Below are 26,453 nucleotides of genomic sequence, written 5' to 3'. Positions count from 1 at the left end.
CATGCAGATGCCGACACCCACACGGCCTTATGACCTTGCCTAGACCAGGGAGTGAGTGCAGATGGAGAAGACACAAGTCAGCCGAGTCCCGAGCTGGGACTGTCAGGAGAGGCAGGCCAGTGTCTTGTCCTAGGACTCCAGGGGACCAGCCCTGCCAAGTGCTTTGATGGGTCACACACATGAGCACTGAGGGCTGACCACTGGCTCCACAGGGTGGAGGTGACCTGGATAAAGTCAGTTTAGGTGCAGGTCGGATGGAATTAGAGGTGGCCAGCACAGAGCGCTGCAGCAAAACACTGTTGGCGTCGAGGCTGGATAATTGTCAGTGGTGGGGCGCCATGCAGTGGGGAACACGGAGCAGGAGCAGTGTCCTTGGCCCCCACCCACCACAGGTGCGGTAGCACCCCCCTCCCAGTTGTGACAACCACAAGTGTATTGCCAAATGTCCCTTGGGGGCCCCCGTGGCCCCCGCTGAGAACTAGTGCTGTAAAGGAGGATGAGTGAGGGTTGGCCCTGGAGAGGGAGGTGGGGCTGGCAAAGGGCGCTGTTTCCAAGATGGGAATCAGGTGAGAGGGCGAGACCCCAGCATGAGAGGCCGGGCCTGGCTAGCACCTCGGATAGCTCCTCCCACCCGGAAGGAGGGCAGCACCTCGGACAGCTCCTCCCAGGCGGGCTTCTGGGGCAGGGGTCCTGCAGGCAGGTGACTCAGGGTTGGGGGGCGGGGAGCTGGGATGTCGTTTTCTCCTATTTTCTCAGGGAAGCAGCAAATAAAGTCATTGGCTGAGGCAGAGAAGTGCAAGTCACCTTCCTCCCCACTCCTCCCACCCTCCGTCCTTCCTTTCTTTTTTAAAAATAGCTATAGAACTAAATGGAGTTTTTTTTAAGTGTATGTCTGGCTATGTATTATCTATGTTTTTTTCAGAAGAGGAGGCATTACAGAATGTGTGTTATGAAATGGGGACAGTGGGTCCGTTGGACTGAGAACCCCTGGTCTGTAAGGTGGAGGTGGATGTCCACCGGATGGGGGATCCCCTCGCAGGGCAGGCGGGAGACTGGGGGAGGGTGCTGAGGGCCTGAGGGCTGCAAGTGTCTGCACCGGGAGGAGCTGTTGCTGGATCTGTCTTGCCACCTCCCAGCCCTGAGGAGAGCTGGTCCCCTGCCTCTGCTCCCCCTAAGGGCAGTTCATCCACAGGTCTTTTCCGAGGGAGCAGGGGGAAGGTCGAGGAAAGATCTAGCTGGCTTCAAGGGTGAGGTGGGCATTGGTGGGGTGCTGCCTGGCCAGCTGTGCCTCCTCCGGGATTCTCATCTTGGACACTACGTCATCTCCAGCACCGTCTCCCCATCATCCTTTACCTCCATCCTGAAAATGATGCAGCCTTTTGGAGAGTGTTCTCAGGGTGAAAGGCTGCCCTCCTTCCCACACTCTGACCCCCTCTCAGCCTGCACGTTTCTGGGTGAGACCCCAGGACAGGGGTTGCTTGCAGCCCCGGCATAGAGTGCTAGACGTTGGTTAGAACTTGTTCTGAGATGTTTGATGCTCACCCAATGGTAACAATAACCAAGGTGGACATTCCATGTCAAGTCCTGAGGTCCATGACCGTGTCTGGTGCTCACAGCAGCCTGTGCTGGAGATGATCCTCGATTCACCGATGAGGAGACCAGGGCCAAGTGCGGTCAGGCCCTTCAATGGTAGCAGTGGGATTTGGACCCAGGCATGTGGGAGCCACAGCCCCTGCCCTGGACTGCCTCCTTGGGGTTGGGCTGGGAAGACATCAGCTTGGTAAGCTCGGTGGCGAGGGCTTACACCTCCTTCCTCCTACGTCGAAATGACTCCTTTTACGTTTAACAGAATAGCTCAGTCAAGCCAGCTCTGTGTGCAGCCCCCACCTGAAACCCGGCAAGCCTCGATTCTATTTCAGAGTAAGAAAGTAACAGAAAGTGCCTGGGTGATGCAAGGGACTGTTTTCACACCATTTGAGCAGACTGCGGGAAATGCATTAATATTCCACATGCTTGAGCACTTAGCAGTGGACACAGGGAAGCAGACAAGCTTATCTTCCCTGGTGGAGGCAGAGGGTGGCAGCTGAAACGTGGCTGCAGAGCCAGGCCACCTGGGTGAGCTGCCCTGCTCCTTGAGACCTTGGGCAGGTTATTCACAGCCTTGCTCTTCAGTTTCTTCACCTATGAAATGGGTTGAAATAGCAATTACCTCTCAGTATTATTGTGAGAAGTGTAGGGAACATGTGAGCTCTCAGGCAATGCCTGGCATGTGGCTTCCACTCAGCAGGGACGACCCAGCTGACTTCGATCAGTGCTGACCTCATTCTGCTCATCCACAGCCCCCTGACCTTCCCACCCCAACTTTACCACCCCAGCCTGTAATTCCCTTTCTGAGGCAGACTCACCCCTGATGAGTAAGACTCTCACGGGAAGTTGCGGAGGGGAAATCAGGGAGATGGGTTAATCCAATTCATACTTTATTCATAGAACAAGGCTGTTCTACAGGGCACAGGAGTGTGTACCCAGTGCTCGGAGCCTGGGTGCCTTCCTCTGAGTGTTTATAGCCGGGTAGGAGGGGGGCAGCCACCCTCCCGGCATCATCTGTTTTCTAAGGCAGCAAGTTATCAGTGACAAAAGAGAGGACGGTGGGGATGGGTTCTGGGGTTGTGTTGAAAGCCAGGTGGGCTTCATGGAAGAGGAGGAGGTTGGAGCTGCACATTGGAGTTTGCTGGATCTGGGTTCAAACCCCGACTGGGTGACCTTGGCTAGACAGCCCCCCTCATTGAGCTTGGGTTTTTTTCATCTGTGAAATGGGAAGAACGACCATACAGAGCACTTCCATTCTTCCATAGGATTTTGAGATTAGATGAGATAATGCATGTGAAAGTGCCTGACACACAGTAGGTCCTCAGAAATGCGAGTAAAGGCAATGGAAGGAAAAGAATTGAAGTGGGGCAGAATTTAGACAGATGAGTAACATGATGCCTCATAGTAACCATTTCTCAGTAAATATTTGTTCACAGGAAGGGTGGATAGATTTATAGATGGGCGGAGGGAGGAAGGAAAAGGGTGTTTGCGTGGAGGAGTGGATGGGTGGGAAGGTGGTTGGATGATGGACAGGTGGGTGGGTGAATATGCGAGGAGACCCCATAGAGTGAGCAAAGCTGAGCACTGAGAAAGGGAGATGGTATCTGGAATGGCTGAGGAGGACAGAAGGCCAGGGAGGCGGCTCAGGCCCCAGTGCACACTTGTGGAGGTGGACAGCTGGCCTGGCAGAGGTGTGGGGTCGACAACCTCACATCTGGCGTGGCCCTCGCATAAGGGCATTCCACCTTTGGGGTGGAGACACAGCACTGGGCACTGCCCTGGGCTGCAGGAAGGCCTTGCTTTCTTCCTGGGGCTGCGGAAATCAGAGCAGACTCCGGGCGGCTGGAGGGGAGAGGAGAGATCTCCAGAGAGCCGTCCAGAGAGACGAGGAGGAAAGACAGGTGGTTTTGAGTCCTGCGGAGATCACCCCGCCCAGTTCGAGGCCTTCCACATCTCACTTCCGAGGTCCCCCCAGCCACTGGAAGGGAGATCTCTGTCCCTGACCTGGGGGTCTTCGGGGTCAGAAGGCCTCAAGAAGCAGGGACCCACTGGTCCTCAAGCAGGGCCACCTTACATCAGGTGTCTTCTCTCTGCAAGGCAGCTCTTCCTGGCCCAGGACCCTGCCCCCAGCCTAGGGCCCTGGGGATTAGAGGAATACCTCTTGGGCCCCACAGGCTCCCCACCCCTGTTTCTGGTCTAACTCTAGCCCTAGGGAGGAGCCAGGAAGCCGCAGAGCTGTGTTCAGTGAGCTTGGAGCAGTCGAGGGCTGTTCTGAGGGTGGGTCTGGGGACGGGCACTGCCAGTCTGAGCTAACATGACTCAGTGGCCAGCGCTGCTCACACAGCCAAGATGCTGGGCTGGGGGCAGTGGTCTTGAAGACTGGACCCTTGCAGACCATCCCCGACCCTACTAGACCCCTATCTAGCCTTCTGCTGCAGTCCTGCCTGGCCCTCCGTTCCCTCTGCCCGAGCACCGTGCCTGTGTTGTACCTGCCCACATCCGGCCGCACATGCCGCCCCTCTGACCTCGAATCTTCACGGAGGCACTTGACAAGGGGTCCAGGACTGTCACGTCTTGGCGGGAGTGGCTGGGCTGCTAAATGTGGGTGGGAGAGACCCAAACAGCAAAGCCGTGAGAACAGCTCCCGTGTCAGGAGACATTTGACTGTGTGTGTTGCCAAAAGGGCAAATAATGTGATAATCCATCATCCCAAGTGTCACACACACCGTCCTGTTCAGCCCACAGCAGCCCTGGGCAGGGGCACTGTCTGCTTCACTCAGATGGGGAAACTGAAACACATGAAGGCGAGTATTTCGTCTAAAGTTAGGACATGAGCAAACATGGGGTTTGGATTTTGGTAGCTTGGCTCCAGCCCCCAAGCAGGACCAGCTTGAATATGCTCTGGCTTTGTTTGGGGTAAACAGATGAGGGGACAGGGGCTGAACCAGGAAAATGAGAGACTCTGCCCCTGTCCTGGCTCCAGGAGGTGGAGAGCCCAGCACCGCAGCTGCCCGAGGAAGGGTCGTTTCTCCCTGGCTCTGTCCGGGGGGCTCCAATCTGAAGGGACGTGCATGGCTGATACACATTTAGAGAAGGCTTTAAACTTACAAGTGGATGCTGGGATGGATTAAGGCTTATGGGGCTATTGGGTGGAGGGAGTGTAGTTTGCTTGAGAGAAGGATGTGAATTTGGGGGTCCGGGGGTGGAATGCAATGGATTGAATGTCTGTGTCCCCCAGATTCTTATGTTGAAGCACTAACCCCAGTGGGATGGTGTTAAGAGGTGCGGCCTCTGGGACATGACGAGGGTTAGATGAGTTTATGCCGGGGGCCCCTTGATGGGATCTGTGGCCTTACAAGACGAGGAGACAGAGATCTGTGGGCACACACCAAGGAGACCACTGAGGACACAGCAGGAAGGCCGTCGTCTGCAAGCCAGGAAGAGGGTTCTCATTAGGAGCCAGGCTGACCTGGACTTCCAGCCTCCAGGACCACGCCCACGCCGACTGAGCTGGGCGGGGCTGGGGAGGGGAGGTACCAAGCCGTGTGGCCCTCTGCATTTGCAAGGTCAGCGTGATCTCTCGTGCTTGTCCATCATTCCTTGTCTGGAAGGTCACTGTCTCAGGAAGGAGCTCAAGGGCAGTGCCCACAGTGCCAGCTCTGTCTCCTTCAGGCTGGGGGCTTGCGGTGGCCCATTCACTCATGCATTCATTCATTCACGCATCCATCCACCCATCCAACCATCCATCCATCCATCCATCCACAAGCACTGCCCGGGCACCTACTATGCACTAGGTTCTTGGGCTTCAGCACGAGCAAGTGCCACAGACTCTCCACCCCCTGGGGACCCAAGTGTGGGCTCCGAGGTCTCCTGCCTGTGGCCCCAGAACTGGGTTGGCCCAGGGCACCAGCCCTTCCTGGGAGATTCTGCGCTCAGGAACGAGCCCAGAACTGAGCCTGACAGAGCCAGGGGCATCCACCACCAGAGGCTGCAGTGGGCGTGGGGAGGGTGGGCCCCGGCCACCCAGACCCTCTCGGGCAGCGTCACTCAAGCCAGGTGGCCACTGAGGTAACAGGACACCCAAATGCCCCCCGTACCCCCTCCCTAGCCACAGTCAGGCCCAGACCTGGGGCAAGCTGGCACTCACTCCTGCCAGGAACCGGCTGGGGGATCTCCACGGCCCCACATGCGTCACAAAGTGAGAGAGCCAGGACATCTGTTTTGCCAGATACACCCCGTCATTCCTTATCTCCCAGGCTTTGGCCCCATAAATATGCATATCAGTTGAACACAAGTGTTACGCTGGAAGATTCATCAAATACGGTATTAGCCTCAGTGAGGATATATTTTACAGGTATTGTCATGTTTTACGAAATATTCATGGCTCCTGAGTTTCGGAAGGGCAGGCTGCCTTCCCGCTGTTGACAATATGTTATGGGTTTGAGTCCCCGGGGAATCTTAAAAGACCCGTCTGTAATGAAATTAGCCGTTGTGTTTGGCGAGAGGGGATGGAACTGAAGCTGGGAGGGACATTATCTACAAAGGCGAACCAGGGGCTGTCGCCTTTATCTCCGCTTTGTAATCATCAAAATTAATAGCCAGGCACGTTAAATTGGCCTAAATTCTCAAAGGGCGCAGAGAGAGAGAGAAGCCAGAGCCAGCAGGATGTTCTGTTCTCTGCCGCGGCCACCTTCCCCCACCCCCACTCCCTACACTCCACCAAGTCGCCCGCCAAGGTCGCTGGCACGGGAAGGACACTGCCTGGAGCCCGGGGGTGGGTGACGGGGGCTGGCTCCCCTGCAAACCATCCGGTCCTGCTCACTGGGCTTCGTCCGGAGAGGAGGCTGATGGCCTCTTTGATCGGAGGGCAGCACTGAGAGGACCCACTGCCCGGCAGCTCCCGTCCGAAGCTCCTGTCCTCTTCTGTCCTGGTGTGTTTGCTCCGTGCCGGTCATTGTCGGGAAGCGTGAATCTGTGGCCTGGCTGGAGGCCCGGATGGACAGCATCTGTGTCTGCTCCTTGGGGCTCGGTAGAGCCCCTCCCACTCCCTTCAAGATCTGAGCCCCACACGGGGTCCATCTGGCCCTCTGCCCTCCTCTCCTCTGAGCCCTCAAGTCTGCAGGTCAGAGAGCATCCTCTGGGGACGAAGCGAGCCCCAGACTCACACATCTCCCGGGTCCCCGTCGTTCTTCACATCCGTCCTGTCAGATGCTTTCTGCTTTTTCACAATTGATGTTGTTTCTGTTGTTTTAAGTCTAACATCCTTAGCGGTTTCACAGGGGCCAGTCTCTCCTGCAGACAGAGTCCCCTCCTCTGGGCCGCCGGTGGCCGTGTGTCCTCAGGGGTGTCCTGACACTGGAGCCGTACCCTACAGGCCCGCCCAGCCTCCCCACTTCCCGAAGGCATCTTCACTCTGCCCTTTCCTCTCAGATTATCTTGTGACCGGCAGCCTCTCCATTGGGGCTGTTTCCTCTCTCGGAATGCTGGCTTAAGTCACTGTGACAGATGGAAATCGGTGACTCAAAGAGAAACTGGGAGCTTGAAAGCCACACTTCCTTCCAAGTTGAAAAATCGCAGCCGCCCACATACCCCAGGTTTCTGTGCGGGAAGGAGTGGGTTGGCCAAGTGTGAAATGACTCTGCTGTGGGAGAGGGGGTTTGAGGGGGCTCCTTGGGAGCTGACAGCTCTGTCTGTGTCCCTGGGCGGCTCTCTGCCTGAGATGGCCAGCCAGGTCCTTCTTGGGCGGGGGCTGCGTGAGGGGAAGGCCACCTGGCCCTTCTTGTTACAGTGTCCTCTCATTCCTAACGCTCACCCGCTTGCTTCTCTGGGTGGAGAATTCGGAGTCCTGACACAGCCCGACTAAAACGACCTAACTGCGTTGTGATTTGTTTTTCCCACGGAACATGAAATCCAGGGGGCTGGTAGATGTCCTCAAGAGACCAATTTCATTTGAATTCCTATTGTGTGACTTTAAACCTCATGGTCACACAATGGCTGCCCCAGCCCCAAGCATTGAGTCCTTGTTCCCGCTAGGAGAAAGGGGGAAGGACTGTAGATAAAAGGGGAAAAAATTCCCCCTCAAGCCCCACGTATACCAGTTGAGTCTGTGCCTCTCAGATACATTTCCCAGAAATTCCACCTGGCAAATTCCACTTAAACCTTGTTGACCAGATCTTGGTCACATGTCATTCTAGCTGCAAGGTCAGCCCCTCACAGCGCTGGAGGCCAGAAGCCTAAAATCAAAGTGTCGGCAGGTTGATTCCTCCTGGAGGCGCTGAGGGAGAATCTTTTCCAGGCCTCTTTCCAGCTTCTAGTGGCTCCTGGCCATTCTTGGTGCTCCCTGGCTTGTGGGAGCCTCACTCCAATCTCTGTCTCCATGGTCATGTAGCCTCTCCTGTATGTGTCCCTCTGAGCCCTCTCTAAATTTTAAGGACCCTTGTTGGATTTAAGACCCACCCTAATCCAGGATGATCTCATCTCAAAGTCCTTGATTTAGTTACAGCTGCAAAGTTGCTGTTTCCAAATAAGGCCACATTCACAAGTTCCTGAATAATGCTTTGGGGACCACCACTCAACCTACCACCCCTCCATCCATCTGAACCAGGGCACAACCTCTCAACCTCCCGTAGGGAGGGCCTGCGTAAGGAAGGGGGGGCCCTTGGCTGCCCTGAGGAGAAGCAGACCTATGTGGCCAGACTGCTGGGTGGGTTCCCAAGGAGCTGGAGGACCATCCACATAAAACCTACTTGGGTGGGCTTCAAAGAGGACCACGTGCGGTAAACAATGCCCGCGGCCCGGAGGCGGGGCCTCTGAGACTCGGTCCCCGCCGCCAGCTCCTGTGGCTCCCCCATGTCAGCTGCTCCTCTGCTGTGTCCAGACTTGCATGAGCCGCTGCGGAGGGCCAGCGCCCCAGGGGTCCTGAGGCATGGTGGGGGCAGTGGCTGTGCCTCAGCCGTGCCTTTCCAAGTTCCCGGTGGGTACCCTCCGCACCAACCTCGTTGCAGGCAAGGGTGAGCGAGTCCCCTGTGCCCACCCTGCAGAGTGGATCCACGTGCGTGGGGAGCCTGGGCATGCAGGTTCCTGCCTGCCCCAGACACGCTCATCAGCCAGCCCCAGCCAGGGCCCAGGGGCCTGTGCCTTCTCTGGCTGCCCTGAGGTTCTGGGGGCCAGACTCCTGAAGAATCCCCTGGTCCAGGGCTTACCTCCAGAGCACCTGCACTCCGGGAGCCAGGGTACCTGGGACAGCTTCACTCCTGGGCTCCAGGCCCAGCCCTGCCGCCACCCAGCTCACGCGGCTTCTCGGCAGACGCTTTCCGCCCCTCAGACCCCTGCATCTGACAAGTCTGCGCTCCTGCCACCCCTGGGGCACCGCAGTTCACATGGGCTGACTGCAGACAAAAAGGCTTTGACTGCCCAGCCCAGGGCGACTGAGAAGGGCTGGTGAGAGCAGACCGTGCCCAAGACCCCAGTCCTGCCGGGCATGTCTCTGGCAAGCACTGTCCTTAGTCCCCTGACCCATCCTGGGGCCGTCAGGACCCAGGACAGAGGAGTGAGGGAGGAACGACCCGGACCTAAGTTAGAGCCACTCGGCCTATCGTGTTAATTTCCCAGGCGCCGTGACAACGCACTGCTGCTGGGCGGCTTGACACAGCACAGATTTATTCTCTCACAGGTCAGGAGCCCAAAATGGGCTTCCCTGGGCTAAAGTCAGAGTGTGGGCAGGGCTGAGCTCTCCGAGGGCTCCTGGTGGGATCCTTCCTGACTCTTCCAGCTTCCCAGGGCCCCAGGCACTCCTCCTTCCTCCTTCACAGCTGACCGAGTCCCTCCACTCGGCCGCCACGTAACATGCCCCCTCTCTGTCTGTGTCAAGTCTCCCCAGCCGTCTCTGTCCAGGGATCCTTGTGATGGCGTTTAGTCCTGGATCCTGGTCCATCTCAGGATTCTTGACTTAATCTCACCTGCACAGTCCCACGTACGCTTAAGGCACCACATCCACTGGTTCTGGGGACCAGAACCTGGTGTCCTTGGGAAGCATTTCTTAGCCTGTCACCCCTGTCCTGGCCAGCTGACAGATGTAGACCCTCTTTGTTAACCTGATGGGACTTATTTCCCCAAATATGAATGAGTTGTTGATATTTATAGAAGAGAATCTGTGTTGCTGCGTTCTCTTGAAAGTCTAGAAGATCCGGCATTTTTGGACCCATTAGATCTGGAGTGGGGGCCCCTCAGGTGGAGGACGTGTGCTCGCCACCCCAGTCCCCACCATTTCCTACTGCCCCACAGCACAGGCCGGGAGATGGTCCCTGTTTATGATGAACTTCCATCGTTGCTTTTCTCAGGGCACGTCAAGAGAACACATCTGGGAAACGGGGTCCAAGCGACTCACCGCAGCTCCCGAGTCCCCGCCTGCCCTGACGTCCTGCCCCCCAGCCCTGAATCGGTCTCTGCATGTGAACAGTGCCTCATACCCACTCCCCGAGGTAGTGGTCCCTCGCTGTGATGTCTCCAAATTATCTCTTGTGGTTAGAAAAGTGCACTCCCTCAGGGCACAGGGCAGGAGCCTCAGGTGCCTGTTCCATGAAAGCATGACAGCTTGGGGCTGTGACCTCTTCCCACTACAGTGGTGATGGATGTGAGGGGGAGGTGCCCCGTGTTCACCCCAACTCTCAAACAGAAACTGCTTTTCCTCTGGAAAGTCAAATCATTGCTTCTGACACCAACAGTGTTTCACCAGAGGTGTCATCCCCGAGCCAGAGAACCAGAGCAGAGGATGTCCTGGAAGACGTGGGTGCCCCCGTGAGCACTCCACTGTCAGACGCACGGTGGGACTTCAGATAGGAAGGGGCCCTCGAGTTGTGCCTGCCTCCTTGGAGCCTTTCTTTCCACCCGGACCTGGACAACTTGCTTCCTACAGCCCAGGACCCTCCTCTGCCCCCTCCACCTGGAGTCCCAGACACCCGGGCCACTGGGAGAGCCACCCACCAGGCCTTGGTGCTGGGCCTCAGGCCCTGTTCTGCCTTGGCCAGCCCAGCTCCTGTCTATCTACCTGGGCGTGGATGGAGTGCGCCTGAGTGGGTCACCCACCTGGGCTGGGCTGGAGCACATCTGAATGGGCAGCCTCTCTTTGTGTAGACAAAGATGTCCCTCAAGCCCTTGCTCTTGGCGCTCAAGGTATCACAGAAGGGGGTGGTCCCTCTTCGTTATTAGTCCACTTGGGACACATGCACACTGTTGGCTAGTCACTGTGTCCAGATTGGAACCCTGTGGTGGAGAGGGCAGGCCACGTGGGTGACGGCCACATCATGTGTGAGGAGGCTGGTTCTTGAAAGAACTGGAGAGGGTCTGCACAAGTGGGAGGCGGGAGGTGGGCGAGACGGAGGTATGAGGCCATCCGTGTCCACGGGCCGTCTTGTCCCCAGGGAGCTCTCGTCCTCTCCCACCTGGACAGCACTGCCAGACCATCAGCCTCAGCACGGCCCCTCCAAGCCCCCTCCACCCCTGCGCCTGCCCCTTCAGGGAGTCCCATTTCCTGCAGGCTCAAAGCAAGAGCCTCTGGAGGTTCCAGGAAACCGTATCTGACCCCCCAGGCCCCCGCCAAAATGCAGAGTCAGCTGCCCTGCGTCCCTCCCCGTGAGCGTGGCTGGCCTCAGCACGCTGTCCCGTGATCGCCTGTTTATGTACCGTCTCCCGCCTGGACTGCAAGCCCTTTGAGGGCCCTGGGTACCGACCCCCAGCACCCGCCCGACCCTCGGCATCTGAGACACTTCGTATATTTTTGACGAGTGGAAGGGGGAATAAACGGTACAGCCACAGGATGAGACTTCATGTTTGCAGGCGTAAAAAGCGATGTTCATGCAGAATCTTTAGTGACATAAGGGAATGCTTAAGCTGCAGTGATACGAACAGAGCGCAGACTTGTATATACATTATGTGTGTTTACTGAATTCCGTTGGAACTATCACAGGGAATCTTATAAAAGTAACACAGAGCACTAACATATGGATCCTGGTTTCCCTGTGGACGGGGATCCTGGGCGGCCCCTTGTGTGGGTTTCCAGAATGTTTTGCAATAAGTGTTCATGACCTTTTCTTTTTTTTTTTTTTTACATTTTCTATTGAGTTATGGTCTTTTTACAATCGTGTATCACATTGATGACCTTTTCAATCAGAAGAAATGCACTTTCTAATTAGAAGAGTAAAAGCAAATATTGTTGGCAACAGAAAACAGAACGAAACCTTCTGGAAAGAGCCACAAAAACACTTTACCCTTGACCCAGTGGTGCAGCTTCTGAAATAAGGGAACAATGCTAAACGTGTAAAATGAATACATAACTCAATGTACAAGTGCACAGGAACTCTTAGGGCGGTGTTCAACTGTTGCGGTGGTTTAAAAGATGAATATTAGTTATAATCACTGTCGGGCCATACACACCAGTGTCGACTGAAATGAAACGCACCACCTAAGAGTTCCGAGTTACGTCTTATTCGGTGGGCTCCCTGAGGACTCGAGCCCGGGGGGCGGCCTCTCAGACGCTCTAAGAGGCTGTTCCACAGTGGCAAGAGAGGAGCCAGGAGATATGAGTTTTTGCAACAAAACCCGGTCGTCGGGACATCAAAAGATGACCGTTAACTGAGGAAAACCAGACAGCTCGAGGTAAGGAGCTGAGCGCTTTTTTACGGATGGGAAGGTGCGAAGGTCTGGGCTCACGGAAGTCACCCCTGTGACCTGCACCTCAGCTCTCCAGGGCCAGTGTCCTGTGCTCTCCCATCCTGAGTCCCCTCGGGGGCACCGCCGGGGGCGGCAGCAGAGGCCGGGCTGCCTGCTGGTCTCCATCCCGAGTTCCCTCTGCTCACCGTGGGGGGTGGCGGCGGCTGATGACTTGATGGCCACGGCGTCCTGTGTTCACTGATGTGGCAGGCGACATTTCCTGTCCACAACAGCAGGGGAGACTCTGACAGTAACTTTAAGTGGGAGCGAAGAGCAGGACGCAGACGTGCACAGCTGGTGCCCTCCTGCCCCTCCCCAAGGGCAATGCAGAAGTGGGGAGCCGGCGGCTCTGGGGAGCCCAGGAAGCCTTGGTCGTCCTGGGATTTCCGCTGGGCTGGAGAAGCTTCCGGAACGCCAGCTGGTAGCTTACTTTTTGAGAGTGACGTGAGGACTGATAAGGGGTTCTGCAGATCCCCCAACCAGGGCTTGTGTTCCATCTGGAGGCTCGGACACGGCCACACTCGTTACCCGTGGTCACCTGGTGGGTCCTCATGCTGTGCTGACCGCATTGTTCTCACCACCGTCCCTGCCTCTAAGCCCGACTGGGAGGGGCGAGGGCGGGGGACGGGGTGCCCCTTGGACAGGGGGAGCCCCTTACCTGCCTGGAGGGGAGCCAGGAGCCCTGTAGACCAGCAGGTGCCCAGGAGAGCCCTCCTTGGCTCCTGGGGATGGTGCGCCCGGAGCCCTCCGTCCGCGTGGGCAAAGTTGGGTGTACTTGGAGGGTCGGGCGCATTCCATGAAAATACTCATTACGAGGGTGCGTCCCTCCTGCCCGGGTTGGAGGGCAGCACCGTCCTTTCGTGAGGTGGTAGTAACCGTAATCATAGTCGTGATCAGTGTCCTTGACGTCGAAATGAAAAGCTGGCAACCTGCGTGGGTCCCCGCTAAGATGCTTCTTCGAGATGCTCTGGTCTAGGGCACATGGTGAAGAGGCTGGGCTCGCTGCTCCCTGGCTCTGCAGGCACGGTGAGCCTCAGTGGTCTTCCCTGTGAAGCGGGGTGATGAGGGCGCCTGGCGTAGAAGGGGACCGTGGGGTGTAAAGGTGCAGAGCGGGGGCAGCGCTGAGCACGGGGCCTGGGCAAACGACTGCTGTGACCTCCAGCCCAGACCGTTGTGAGCAGCCTGGCTTTTGTTTGTTTGGTTGGCTAGCTGCATCGTCAGGAGAGCTGTCCGACAAAAGTTTCAAAGGCTGAGCTAATGACTGCAAATTTCCCACTGTTCTCAAAATCACGTCTTATTCAAGGGATAAAATGACAAGCTTTCAGCACCCTCTCCTGGAGGAGGAAGTGGAGGATTTCAAGCAGGAAAAACAGCCCCTCTGCCCTCGCTGGGGAAGCCCGGGTGCCACGCAGGTCAACCTGACCACGGGCTGAGTGCCCATCGGGTGTGAGGGACGGTCCACCTCCGCACGTCCAGTTCTCGGAATCCACTGGCCGCAGGCCACATCCCAGCGCACCGGTCCCTGTGCCACGCTAACAAAGCACCACACACCGGATGGCTGAAGCTGCAGACGTGTGTCCTGTCACGGGTCGGGAGAAATCTGAAGCCAAGGCGTGGACGGGGCTGGGCTCCCTCCAGGCGCCAAAGAGGCTCCTTCCTGCATATTCCAGCTCCAGGTGGCTCCAGGTGACTCCAGGTGTCCTTGGCTTGCGGGCTCATCACTCCCGTCTCTGCCTCTGTTGTCACATGGCTGTCTTCTCTGTGGACGTCTGTGTCCCAGATTCCTTCTTCTTATAAAGGGCTCCAGTCACTGGTTGGAACCACCCCAACCCAGCACGACCTCACCTTAACTAGCAGCACCTGCAAAGATCCTGTTTCCAAACAAGGTCGCACCCAGAGGTCCCGAGGATCGGGGTGTGAGTGTAGCTTCTGGGCCACGGGTCAGCCCACCACCGTCTGCAGAGCCTGGTCTCTCGTTTTTCCGGGGGCCCTCACATTGAGGAGTCCCAGGGAAGGGCAGGATGAGGGCATTTTGCCACTCCCCCCACCCCCAGCACCTGGTCCCGCCCAGTGCTGGGCGGCGCCGGGAGCTGGGAGATGTGCGAACAAGAGCCCAGTGCAGGCGTGGCCGCAGGAGGCCGTGGCAGGCTCCCCTGACCGTCCCTTCTGTAACACGTGGGCCTCAGAGCCTGCAGGAGCGGACTGGGCCATCTTTAATCCTGACAACTTTCTTCTCTCTCCGTTTGCCTTCATTTCCCGGGGGAGTCAATCAATCCTGTCTCTTTAGAAGGAATTCTTTGAGAGACAAGATGTGAGCCAGCACTGGGAGACAAGGGAAGAGGGAGGTGAGAGCTTCAGAAACCCTACAGGGAAGCACCGATGTGCGTGACTTTCCTTAAATGTGAGATCGGACCTGTGGGTTTGCAATGGGAGGGGGAGCTGGTGCAGATCTTTCCTGCTCCAGAGGCTCGCGGCAGGTGGCTCTGGCCCCTTCATCCCCGCAGGGGTGCTCCGGGGCGCCAGCCTCTCAGAGCTGCCGCAGCCTCCCCAGGGTCAGCCATTGCCGCAGGGCCAGATGATACCCAGCGGGGCCCAGAGATGCTGACCTAGGACCTTCCCCATGCTCTCTGCAGCATCTCCCTGCCCTCCTGGAGCCAGGGTCCACGCAACATTCCCATCCACAGCACACATCTGCACCTATGAAAGGGTGAAAGGCTGTGAGTCCTGTTCCACGGCAGAGATCTCCTGGGTCCCCACTGAGCATCGCATCCCCTGGGTCCTTCTTAAAGATGCCAGCTCCCCGCCCACCCTGGACCTGCAGGATCAGACGTTCCTGGTGGGTCCCTGCAGTGTGTGTCCTCCCGGGTTGCAGCTCAAGTTTGAGAGCCGCCATCTAAGGGCAGCTGTCCCTCCAGGGCCCAGGGTGATGGCCCCATGGGGTTGGGTGCTGTCTCCTTGCCCCCCACCTCTGTCGGGCTCAGTCACTCCCCCTCCATGCACTCAACCAGCTCATGTCACTCCCGGCTCCGTGGCTGCTGGAAGAGCCACAACATGGAACACAGACAAGGCTCCTGCGCTCTCATTCCAGCAAGGGCCGGTGCCCAGCTGGCCCCATCAGCACGTCCTCAGCGGCTGCTAAAGTATCAAAGTGCAGTCCTCTCTTGATAGTCACAGATTCTGCATCTGTGAACCCACCTGCCCACTAAAATTTACTTATCACCCCAAAACCAACACTCGTGGTGCTTTCGTGGTCATTTGTGGACACAGGCCCCTGCAAACGGTGGCTTCAAGGAGCAAGGACGTGGAGGCCTCTGCGAGGCGGGGACCCTGGAGGCAGTGTCTCCTGGAATCTTGCACCCCAGGCACTGCCCTCGAGTCCCAGCCCTGCCGTGAGGAGCAGCTGCCACAGGAAACTGGACCCCATGCCACAAGGCAGGTCATTCGGAAGCCCGGAGCTCTCGGGAGGCAGCAGATCACAGCAGCGAAGTGCCTTCCCTTGGTGCTGTGAACGGAAGTAAAACGCACAACCTGTAACTTGAGGGTTAAGTTTTATTCAGTGGACCTCCTGAGGACTCGAGCCTGGAAGGCAGCCTCTCAGATCCCCACCCAGGCAGGGGAGAAGCCAGGCTGTACAGGAGTTCTTCTGTAGCAAAGACCAGGTGGCTGGAACATCGAAAGATGACTGTTAACTAAAGAAAACCAGAAATCTCGAGTTAAGGAATTTAGTGCTTTTCTATGTGTGGGCTCATTGAAATCACTCCTGTGATCGGCACCTCAGCTCTCCAGGGCCAGTGCCCTGTGCTTTCCCCTCCTCAGTCCACTCGGGGGCACCGTGGGGGTGGCCGCAGAGGCCGGGCTGCCTGCTCATCTGCATCCTGAGCTCCCTTCGCTCTCTCTCGGGGGTGGCGGCAGTGGCCGATGACTTGATGGCCGCGGTGTCCTTTGTTAGCTGACATGGCTGGCAGTATTTTTCATCGACAGTGCCATGTTGCCTGTGCACAGATGCTCATTCTGGTGCTTGCAAACGGTGTGACCTTGAGCGCGTGACTTGACCTCCCTGTGCCTCAGTTAACTCATTTGCCAAATGGGGTGAACTACAGCCCTGCCTCACAGGGGTGTCGTGGGGAAGGAATGCACTCATGTCTAAAGGATGCGCGCTGCCTGACTGTTACTCTTGTCATCCTTATGTGCTCACCCTAAAAAGCCGTACAGAAACTCAAGATCCAAACCTAAAGCAAAACGAAATATGCATAACTGGGGAGAGACTAATAGGGTATCGGAAAAAAGCAATCAATACTGCCCTGACATCTGAACATTCCTCATTAAGTGCGGGGTTTAGTTAGCGGCAGAATTCCACGTCGGTCCTCATGGTCCCTCATCGCTTGGCTCCACCGCGAATAATATTTGTATAATCACAATGTGTCAAATGTGCAGCCGTCTCTCCTTTTAGAATCCACCTGTGGTCAAATCTATGAGAAGTTATGTGGGAGGCCCAGGGGGAGGCATACTAATGTCTTGTCTTTGGCTTTTTTTTTTTTTGCAATTTAACATTTAAATTATTTATTTTTATTGTAGTAAGAACACCAATCATGAGATCTATCCTCAGCAATTTTTAAGTGCACAGTACAGTATTATTAACCAGGCACAGTGTGGTGTGGCAGACCTCTAAACTTACTCAGATATATGAGCACATACATGTCTGAAACAAATATATACGTGCAACTGAAACTTCGTACTCACTGAACAGCGGTTCCCAGGGGTATGCTAATTTTTCGTCTAACCCAGTAGACAGTCCATGGACAGCAGCTAAAGGCGATGCTTCCAGAAATACAGCCTTAAGTGCTTTCATTTTCAGGTCACAAAGGTAACGACCCGAATAACTAAAAATATTAACGTAGCTGAGAAAAACCAATGCAGGGAGGAGCAGGGCAGGGATGTAGGAGGCGGTGGTGAAAATGGACTGAACTGCTCATCTTTTATGCCAGGAAGTCAAGGGAAATTGTCTCAGGCTGACAAAGCAAGAACTAGACCCATAAAATTACTATTGTCCGTGCAGTGGACCAAATGAGGACTGAAACTGGGAAAAATGCATTTCCTTTGGAGAGTGGGGCTTGCAGGAGGGGGGCACAGGAAACGTTAGCTCTTCACTTTATAGCTTTCTGGATGCTCTGGATGTTTCAACATCTGCGTATTTTACTTTTATAAGGGAAACACTGGTGTGACTGAGCCCCCCACCCCCCGCCACCTGTGCTGTCAGGGCCTGGCTGCTGCAGGCGTCCCCCACCCTCCCGGGGCCCCTTCTCCTGGACGCCGGAGCTCACACTGAGGCCCGGGCCCCCATCAGCAGTGAGACTCTCTCCGGGTCTGGAAGCACCTCTGCCTGCGGGAGACGTCTATTTACAGACTTACCAAAAAAATGCAAGTGCAGCACAGATGTTTAAAAATAGTGTGATTAAAAAAAAAAGAAAATTACAGTAAAAAATAAAAAAAATAGTGTGATTATATATACTTCTTGCAATATTAAAATAAGAAGTGGAAGTGATCTGTGTCATGCAATTTTTCAATTTCACATCCAGTGGGTATCCTTCCATCCTGCACAAATGCCAACAGTACGTTTGCCGTTTAAGATGGAATATTCCAGAACAACCCCCCACTCCCGGTTCTGATGAGTGGAGGAGCCGACCAGGCCCTTAGAGTGGGGAGGTCGGCTCCCTGAGTCCTGCCTTCACTGGGAACCACTGAAAGATAAACCGAGGCATATTACAAATTTTAAGATTAAATTTGAACAAAAATTGATTGGAATATGGTCGTGATAAACCGGAAGTGCTTGGGAGTGCTCCGCCCACGGGAGCTGGAGAAAGTGGAGACAGAGGAGGTGCAGAAGCAAAGCAAAGGGGATTGTTAACTGGCTTAAAGCCTGGCTGGCTGTGTGTGGTTGGCCGTGTGTGGTTGGCCGTGTGTGATTGGCTGTGATTAGCTTTGTGTGATTGGGCTTCCACTTGGTAACCTTGAAGTGTTACAGGCTTGGGTTTGGGTTTGTTTGCATAGACGCCATGCACTGGCCCCCTTCAGCCTAGTGGCCTCCTTGTTTAATTAATTTAGAAACCTAAGGAGGGGTGGGTATCACAAGTGAAGAGCCTGGTGCCCAGTGTGGAGCAGCACGTGACATCAGTGTTAGATACTTCCCAGCATTTGCACTTCCAGTGGCCTGAGGTAGGACCAGAGACCTCTGCGGAACGGGAATGGGAGCTCATCCCAACTCTTCCCAGCTTAAACTACTGCCCCCTGCGCCCCCCATCAAAGCCGAGATGCCCTAGAATTGTCCATCCAGCGAGAGCAAGGGGTGTTGTTGCCGGTGGGCTCTGCTCTGGTCCCCAGTTCCCTCTAGGGATGACGTCTCCTCTTCTGACACAAGTGACCAAATAGAACATTCTGGAAGAACACTCCCCCGGCCTGGCCTTCCCAGGCACCCGCATGTGCACACGCACCGGGTCCCCCCAGGAGGGCTCCTTTGCAGCCAGTGTCGCCCTCACCCCCAAGGTCGCCGCTCTCACCTCTGTCAACGTGGAGTTGTTCGTCTGTTCCTGAACTTGGGTAAATCAGATGTTTTCCTCTGGGTCTTTGGAGGCTTCTTGCTCAACAAGGTTTTTTTGAGATTCACCCAGGTTGTGGCACATATAGCCACTCTCCTTTCCATCCCAAAGGAGCACTCCGTAGAGTGGACCTACGGTTGTTCTGAATTCTAAAGACCAACAGTGTCGAGGGTTAGTGAGCAAGTGGGGCAGCTGCTTTGCATTTCTTAAGTTCTTTTATTTTTATTTTACACGTATATTTTAATCGAGGTGTAGTTGATTTACAATGTTGTGTTACTTTCTGGTGTACAGCATAGTGACTCAGTTACGTATATGAGTATGATCCTTTTTTATTTTATATTTTTTAAAATGAGTAGATTTGGGGGAGGAGGGTACAGCTCAGCGGTAGAGCACATGCTTAGCATAAGTGAAGTCCTCGGTTCAAGCCCCAGTATCTCCAGTAAAAAATAAATGAATAAATAAACCTAATTACCTGCCCCTCCCCCCCCCAAATTAAAAGTAGCTTTTGCTTCTTAGAACAGTTTTGGGTGGAGAGTACAGAGCGTTCCCATTAGCCCACTGCCCCCAAAGTTTGCCCCGTGATTGACACGCTGCGTTAATGTGGTGCATTCGCTGGTGCATCGTAATTGCTCAGGGTCCACAGTTGACTCGAGGGTTCACTCTTGCTGTTACACTTGCTCTGGTTTGGACAAATGACACATACCCACCCTCGTGGAATCACACAGTCGTTTCACTGCCTAAAAATCCTGTGCTCTGCGTTCACCCTCCCTGCAAACCCTGGGCAAACGCTGATCTTTTGCTGTCTGCGTAGCTTTGCCTTTCCTGCAAGTCCTGGAGCTGGAAGCCTGCGGCATGTGAGGAATTTGCTGAGTTTGCACCTGAAGAAAGGGGCCCTTAGGGAGAGGCTGGGAGGCTGGACAGGGAGGATGCGGTAGGCCCTGGCACCTGCCTGATGGCATTTGTCCTCCTTCCGCCAGGCCTCGCCAAGCCCATCGGTCTGGTGGAGGGGCCGGGTGGCCTGGGCCAGGGTGGCATGGCAGCCACGCTGCATGAGGACAGCCAGGAGACGGAGAGCAAGTACGAGGAATTTGGGTACAACGCACAGCTCAGCGACCGCATCTCCCTGGACAGGACCATCCCCGACTACAGGCCCAAAAAGTGAGTACGGTGCCCCCCCCCCACAGGTACCTCCAGGCAGCCCGCCACGGGCTCCCGGGCTCCCGCACACAGACCTTCCCAAGGACGGGCTGGACAGGCCGAGAGGAGGGAGGGGCACCCTCCCCGTCGGTCTGCTTTCCTCCGATTTCTCTGCTCTCGGCCACGGGCGCCCTCTTTCAGTGCCCAGCTCCCAGACGTTGGCTATTCAGTCCCTCTGCCTTAGCCCTTTGCAGGTCTGAGAAAGCTGGGCTGCGCCATCGCTGATGCTCAAGGTGCTGCCACGGACACGAATGATGCAGGTGACAGGTGACAAGCTTGGAGTCAGGCTCTACCCAGTAGGCTCGTGCTCTGTGCTTTGGGTTCAGTGACCGCGATGGTGGAGATTCTGTCTGCAGCGAGCATCGCTCGTGTCTGCAAGGCATTCCTATGTCGGTCACTTGCCTGTAATCCCCCGTCCCCCTTGCCCCTGAAGCCACAGCGGCTGATGAGTCAGAAGTCAGATCCCCTGATGGCCTTGCCTCTGGTCACTCAGGACCGACTTCTGGTCTCAGATGGTTGCATCCTGTGCTGAAGCTCACAGGTAGCTTGGCAGAAGTCACACCAAGGGGACCTCATTGCTTTAGTAAGTTCAGCTAAACACAGGTTTGTGGCAAGTCCAGCCAGACTCCTTCCTGTGGCTCCAGCCACGGGAACCCAGCCTGCAGCCAGGAACCTTGAGCGAGAAAAGCACTTCCAGGGGCACCTTCCGGGCAGAGGCCGGACTTCGGGGCTGGGCTGGGCAGCTCTGTGGTCAAGGCTGCTGCGCTGAGTCCTGAGTGGCTGACAGGCAGTGCCCCGGCATCTGGAGCAGCCTTCAAGGAAAGACGGATGCGGGGAGGGGATGTCTGCTTTCAGGTCCTGTCTGCTTTGCCCCCCTCCCTGCTGTGGCCTCTGAGAGAGGACTCTGGTTTGGGAAGTGATCCTGGAAGCCCTGGGAGGGGGTAGGAAGGCCGATGGGGAAGGGCCGGAAGCGTGAAAGGGGGTATCATCCTTGTGGGTGCAGGGGGTCGTCGGGAGATCAGCTTCACTGGGGACTCGGGGGGCTGCAGAGCTGGCCTTGGGGCTACCCCAGCCCACTGAGGGCCAGGGGGTGATCCTCACGGACTCCCTGTTCCTCCAAGCTCGAGGGCTTGGGAGGGAGAGAGGGAGAGAGGGAGAGCTGGGGCACAGCGACTGGCCCCACCCTGTCCCTTAAACGTGCAGAACCTGACCCTGGGTGCTGCCGAGTTCCCTGGACGGCCAGGAGCCTCGCCGGGGGAGGCTTCTGCCCGGCTCCTGGGCGCTCCGGTGACCCCATCCCAGAGCGGTTCCCCTGCTGTCCACAGGGAGCCCAGAGCAGGGCCTCTCCCGCCGCCTCCACCACGTGCTGCTGGCGACGGTGTGGTTTTGTTTCCATCATGTTTCTGTTCGTGCTCACCACTGGTTTCGCACAAGTAATGCCGCTTTCCATTTGCAGCGATGGCACAGAGGTTCCTTTTTGAATTAAAAAAATGCATTTAGGTGTAAAACAGGCCGGTTTGAAGGAACATTCTAACTAAGTAAATAATAACACAGTGGTGCCCAGATGTGGCAGCAGGCACGGACGTGGCCCTGATGACTCAGGCTTGGGACGTGCCCGGTCGTGCTCTGAGGCGGTGTGTGTGTGCGTACACGTGCGTGGAAGTACACACACGTGCGCGTGTGTTCCAGTGTGTGTCGATTTCTGAATGCCCCCAGAGCGCCCTGATTTCTGGAGGATGAACTAAACGTTACCCCGTCAGCAGGCTGGTCCGGGTCGGCTCAGCGCTGGAGATCAGCCCTGTTCTTGGCTCTGAGCTCCCGGGCAGCAGGGGTGCTGCTCAGAGGGCCCCCCAGGGCCAGCCTCAAGTTCGGTAATTCACTGGAAGGACTCGCAGGACTCAGCAAAGCTGTTCCGCTCATGGTGCAGTTTGTCATTGTTAAGGGACCCCAGGCAGGAGTTTGCCGCTGCCCCTCACGGCGGGGGCTTGTGCAGACAACGCCCCACCCTCCCCGCCGTGAAGTGAGCGCATGCGTGAAGGGTCACCACCGCGGGGCTCCCTGAGCCGTGGGGTCTGGACTTTTTACCGGCAGTGAGAGAGAAGGGACCCACTCTCCATGCCTGCTCCTCCTCCTCCGCCTCGCAGCGCTCGCTGTCACAACAAAGCAGCCCAGTTCTGACCCCGCTTCCCAGCGACCCCTCCTCTTGGCTGTTCTGCAGAGCCCCCTAGAACCCTCCACATGCCCCAGAGGCAGCGGGCTTGTGTCCAGTCCCGGCTCTGACTCAGGACTGAATTACGGCGGAGCTGAAGCCTCTCTGCGACCCCCCGAGTCCTCCCAGGACCTGCCTTCCGAGCGGTCCCAGCCCACAGCGGTGAAGGCAACTGGACCGCTCAGCCACCGCCAGCCCTGGCCAAGGGCAGGGTCTCCCATCAGCCCCGTGCATCTCCCAGCGTCAGAGCAGTGGCATTTACAGAACAGATGTGAGTCTGCATGTAACAGATGCTGGTCGTCCACCTCCTGGAAATCCGGCTCTTTCACTGGGCAGCAGCTCCCAGTTTTCACGTGGGGACCCATGGAAACTTTCCACTCTGGCTGCAGGGCAGATCACATGACCCAAGGCTAAGCCAGTCAGAGCATATGGCCCACCAGCCACAGTGACTGGCTCAGGGATATCACAGGGCCCAGGCCAGTGCAAATCTTGGAGTCACCTGAGGCCATGAGGGGAAAAACCGCTTTCCCCAAAAATAAAACTGCAAGGGTAGTAGCCTGGGAGCTGCACCGTCGTCGTCATGTGGGGAAAGCTTGAGCCCTCAGGGCTCACCTGTGAAACCCAAGAGAAAAATTCAGTGCAGGGCGTGACAGAGCTGGGAGCTGGGGAGGAACTGGGCTCCAGTGCCGTATATGAGCACCTGGATCCAGCTGTCCCTGAAGCCACCTGCAATAAATCACAAATAACTAAAAACTGAATCCTCTAGACTCTGCAGTAAATTAGTATGCACACATACACATGCATATATATTTTTAAATTTTTTGGCTTAAGCAAATTTGCGTTGGGTTCTCTGCTTCTTCAAGCCGGAAGGACTCCACCTGGGGTGTCCGGTGTGTCACTGCACATCCTCACATCCTCGGGAGTGCTCTCCACCAGCGTCTTGCTGGGCCTGGGTTTGTCTGAGTAGCAGGAGTGACTCTGACTTTCCCTTTGGGCGTTGAGACCAGCCTGCCCCTCACAGCGCAGGCCTGCCCCCACAAGAAACCTCTGTCTGCGAAAATAAAAGCTGACAGAGTGACCAATCCCGGCTGTCATTCTCACGTGACGAGAGAAGACATCAGGGTGCACTTTGAGAGAGATGCCATTGATAATCCGCCTTAATAGATGGAAACCTGATTTACAGAAGCACTGATTTGAAGGGGCGCAGCTCTCTGCCTCCCTGAATTGGAGGATGTGGGTTTTATTTAGTTATTTACCAGTTTGTTTATATCCCATTTCCTCCCCAAAAAAGAAAGGAGGAGGCTTTGGCGCCAGGCACAAGCCCAGAACTGCCCCCACCACCACCCCCGCCCCACACGCGATGTGGGTGATGGACCAGACGTGGGAAGAGGAGGACTAACCACGCAGCTGTGGGTGCCCGGCGCCCACAGGGAGGAGCGCCCAAGGCTGGCAGCCCAACAGGGTGCTGCGCGTTCCAGGGCGTCTTCCGCTCCGCAAACAGCCACAGCTGTGCTGTCGCACATCGACGGCCATGCCTGGTGCCTAGGAGACCCTCAGCAACCGCTCATGGATGACTGAATGAATAACTACATACATGCACGCTCAGGCTGTGTCCATTGGACACCTTCAAGTTTGGCTTCCTAAACAGCCCGAATCCCCACGGAGCCCCCCATCCAATCAGAAACTGCCTCACCGACTGCTCCGGCGGATGCAGTCATCAGTCACAACGCGGAGGGTAGGAGCACATGCGTGCATGCGCACCATGCATCCTGTGCCTGCAATGCGACGTGTGGGTGCACACCTGTGTGTATGTGTTCCCGCCCACAGGCACTTCCGTCCACCCTCCAACCAAAGTTCTCTCCACCTTCCTCTGCTGGAGGCATTACTGATGTCCCCTTGTCTGGAGGTAGACGGCTGTTCTAATTAAGCAGCGGCCTTAATTATGCCACAAAGCACATAACATAGATCTTGATTATTGAGACTGGCCCGTGGGTGATGAAGGGAAGACTGGCAAACCCAAATTGAACAGGATCATAGAGCTGAACGGCCTCATCCAAGCCCCGTCCATGTTCTCACACAGGAACGTCCCCGCTGTTACGTGTTGGCAAAGTCGTCTTGCGTATTAAATGTCTCGGCCGTGCCCAGCTTGGCTGTCGAGTGTGATGAGTCCAGATTTAGTGGATGGCGACCGTGAGGTGTTGCAGGCAGGTGCCATGGGCCGATCCTGTTCCATGTGCAGGCTCCGCGCTGCCCGTGTTGGAAGGTCTGCGGGTGGAAGCAAGAGTCCCGGGAGACGGGCGGAAAGCGCAGTGTCGTCATGGAAACGTGCTGTGTGTCTGGTTTCTCTCCTCCAGGTGGAGCTGCTGCAGCCGGTCGACCCCCTTCCCCTCCCACCAGCCCTGCAGACCCCAAGCCTTGTCTGTGCCCAGAGAAGGGGGCGCCTCGGGAGGGCGGGGGCGCTCGGGTGAGCCTGCCCCTTGGCGTGGAATGGTCGCCGAGGGGAACAGACCCTACCCGCTCACTCTCCTGTGGGACGGGCTCTTCTTCAGAGCCGGCCAGTGCCCTGCATCAGGGTCGGACAGAAGCAGAGGCCGCCTGCCTCACGGCTCTGTCTCAGCAGGGGATTTGCTGGGATGGGGAGCAAGGCTGCTCAACGTGGGGCTGCCCCAGACCCCATCGGGAGCAAAGAGTACATGCCTGGCGTCCCGCTTGCCCCGAACCCGTCCACTGTGGACCCTAAGGGGCTCACTGAGCACCCTCAGAGGCCCTGCTGGGGCAGCTGGGGCCGAGGGTAACAAAAGATGTCCGAGCTGAGCTGGACCCCAGCGTGTGGCCTGCCTCAGCCACCCCAGAGACTGTCCAAGAGGGGGCCTGGAGGGGCTGAAGGTCACAGGCCCTAGAGCTGGCACACCCGGCCTCCCTGCGCAGGCAGACGCTCCAGCCGCCCGGCCGCTTGTGGCCTGGCCCTTGGCAGCCGGCTCACTCTCTCTGGCGCGTGGAGACCTCCAGGCAGTGGGATGGACGCTGTGCCCGTCAGCGCAAGGCCCCCTTGTGACTGTTCCCCCAGGCTCCTGAGAAGGCGTGTGGGAGGGGTCTTTCTGCGCACGTTCCAGTGTTCTGTTTCCGACAAGCGGTCTGCCAGGCTTTTCCTCTGAGGGTGGCGCGCCCTCATATCTCCCGAGCGCACGGCGAGGCGAGTCTGCGCCCACAGCTGGGAATCTGGGGTGCTGCGTCTCGGCCCATGCACCTCTCCAAAGGTGTGTGCGGGCTGGCCCTGGCTGCTTCGTCCGCGCTAGCTAGCGCCTGGGCGTGGAGGAGTGAGCGCACTGGGATCTACATCACCCCTAGTTCGGGGCACAGGCACCTCGAGAAAGGCTGAGCCTTCCAGGTCCCTGCGGCGTGGGCCTGGGTCTCTGTGCACCAGGAGCTGTGTGTGCACGCATGGGAATGTGTGCCTGGGCGTGTGTGTGTGCACAGTGATTGGTGTGCACGTGTGCTTGTACACGCGTGCCGTGTTTGTGCCTATTTTGTGTACACACGTACTTACTGGTTTCTGGGAGGTCAGCTGCCTGGATGGATGGATGGACTGAGTCTTGCGAAGACAGGACCCCAAGCAGGAGTGACCTCCTCCCCGACTTCCCAGGCAGCCTGTCCTGTGCCGGCTTCCCACGGGGGCTGCTCTGCCCCCGTGCCCATCGGAATCCGCCTCGGGCTCCACCGTCGCCCTGGCTGGAGGGAAGCTGGCGTCAGTGCGGCCCGCGCTCATTTACGACTGACTCCAGGCTCTCTCGACGTTCCTGAGGGGACAAGAGCGTGTCGCACCAGCAGGCAGACGCCACTACCAGGAAGGCATCCACGAAGACGTCAGAGGCAGGAACGCTCCCCGGCTGACGCACTTCCAAGAACCCTCCTGGCAGCTGTTCCCAGAAACATTCGTCTCGGTTTCCGACGGCGCAGCTTCCTGGGCCTGTGCTGAAGCCCAGATCTGTCTCCTCGGCAGGAGATGGATGTGTGTCCTGCTGCCACGAGGAGACGCTTGCTGCCCCGCTGGGACGGCCGCTGCCACTTCATCCTCTTTTCATCCTGCGTTTGTTTCTCCGGAGGCACAAAGGGCGTCCCCATAAATTTCCATTAGTGCTGCTGCCAAGGCCCCGCATCCT

At 56.8% G+C, this 26,453-nt stretch overlaps 1 protein-coding gene across 1 annotated transcript in view; it reads left to right on the top strand.

Annotated features, from left to right (window-relative positions):
- GALNT9 (polypeptide N-acetylgalactosaminyltransferase 9) overlaps window positions 1–26,453 on the top strand; it is a 75,379-nt gene that overhangs the window by 10,552 nt on the left and 38,374 nt on the right. Inside the window, exon 2 of the mRNA XM_031670154.2 lies at window positions 19,865–20,045. Coding sequence (XP_031526014.2) covers window positions 19,865–20,045 — 181 coding nt within the window. The remainder of the gene's footprint in view (window positions 1–19,864; window positions 20,046–26,453) is intronic.

The sequence above is a fragment of the Vicugna pacos genome, chromosome 32 (assembly GCF_048564905.1).
Source record: "Vicugna pacos chromosome 32, VicPac4, whole genome shotgun sequence".
Taxonomy (NCBI): Eukaryota; Metazoa; Chordata; class Mammalia; order Artiodactyla; family Camelidae; genus Vicugna; species Vicugna pacos.
The sequence above is the reverse complement of the archived record's forward strand: the minus strand, read 5'-3'. Positions and strand labels throughout refer to the sequence as shown.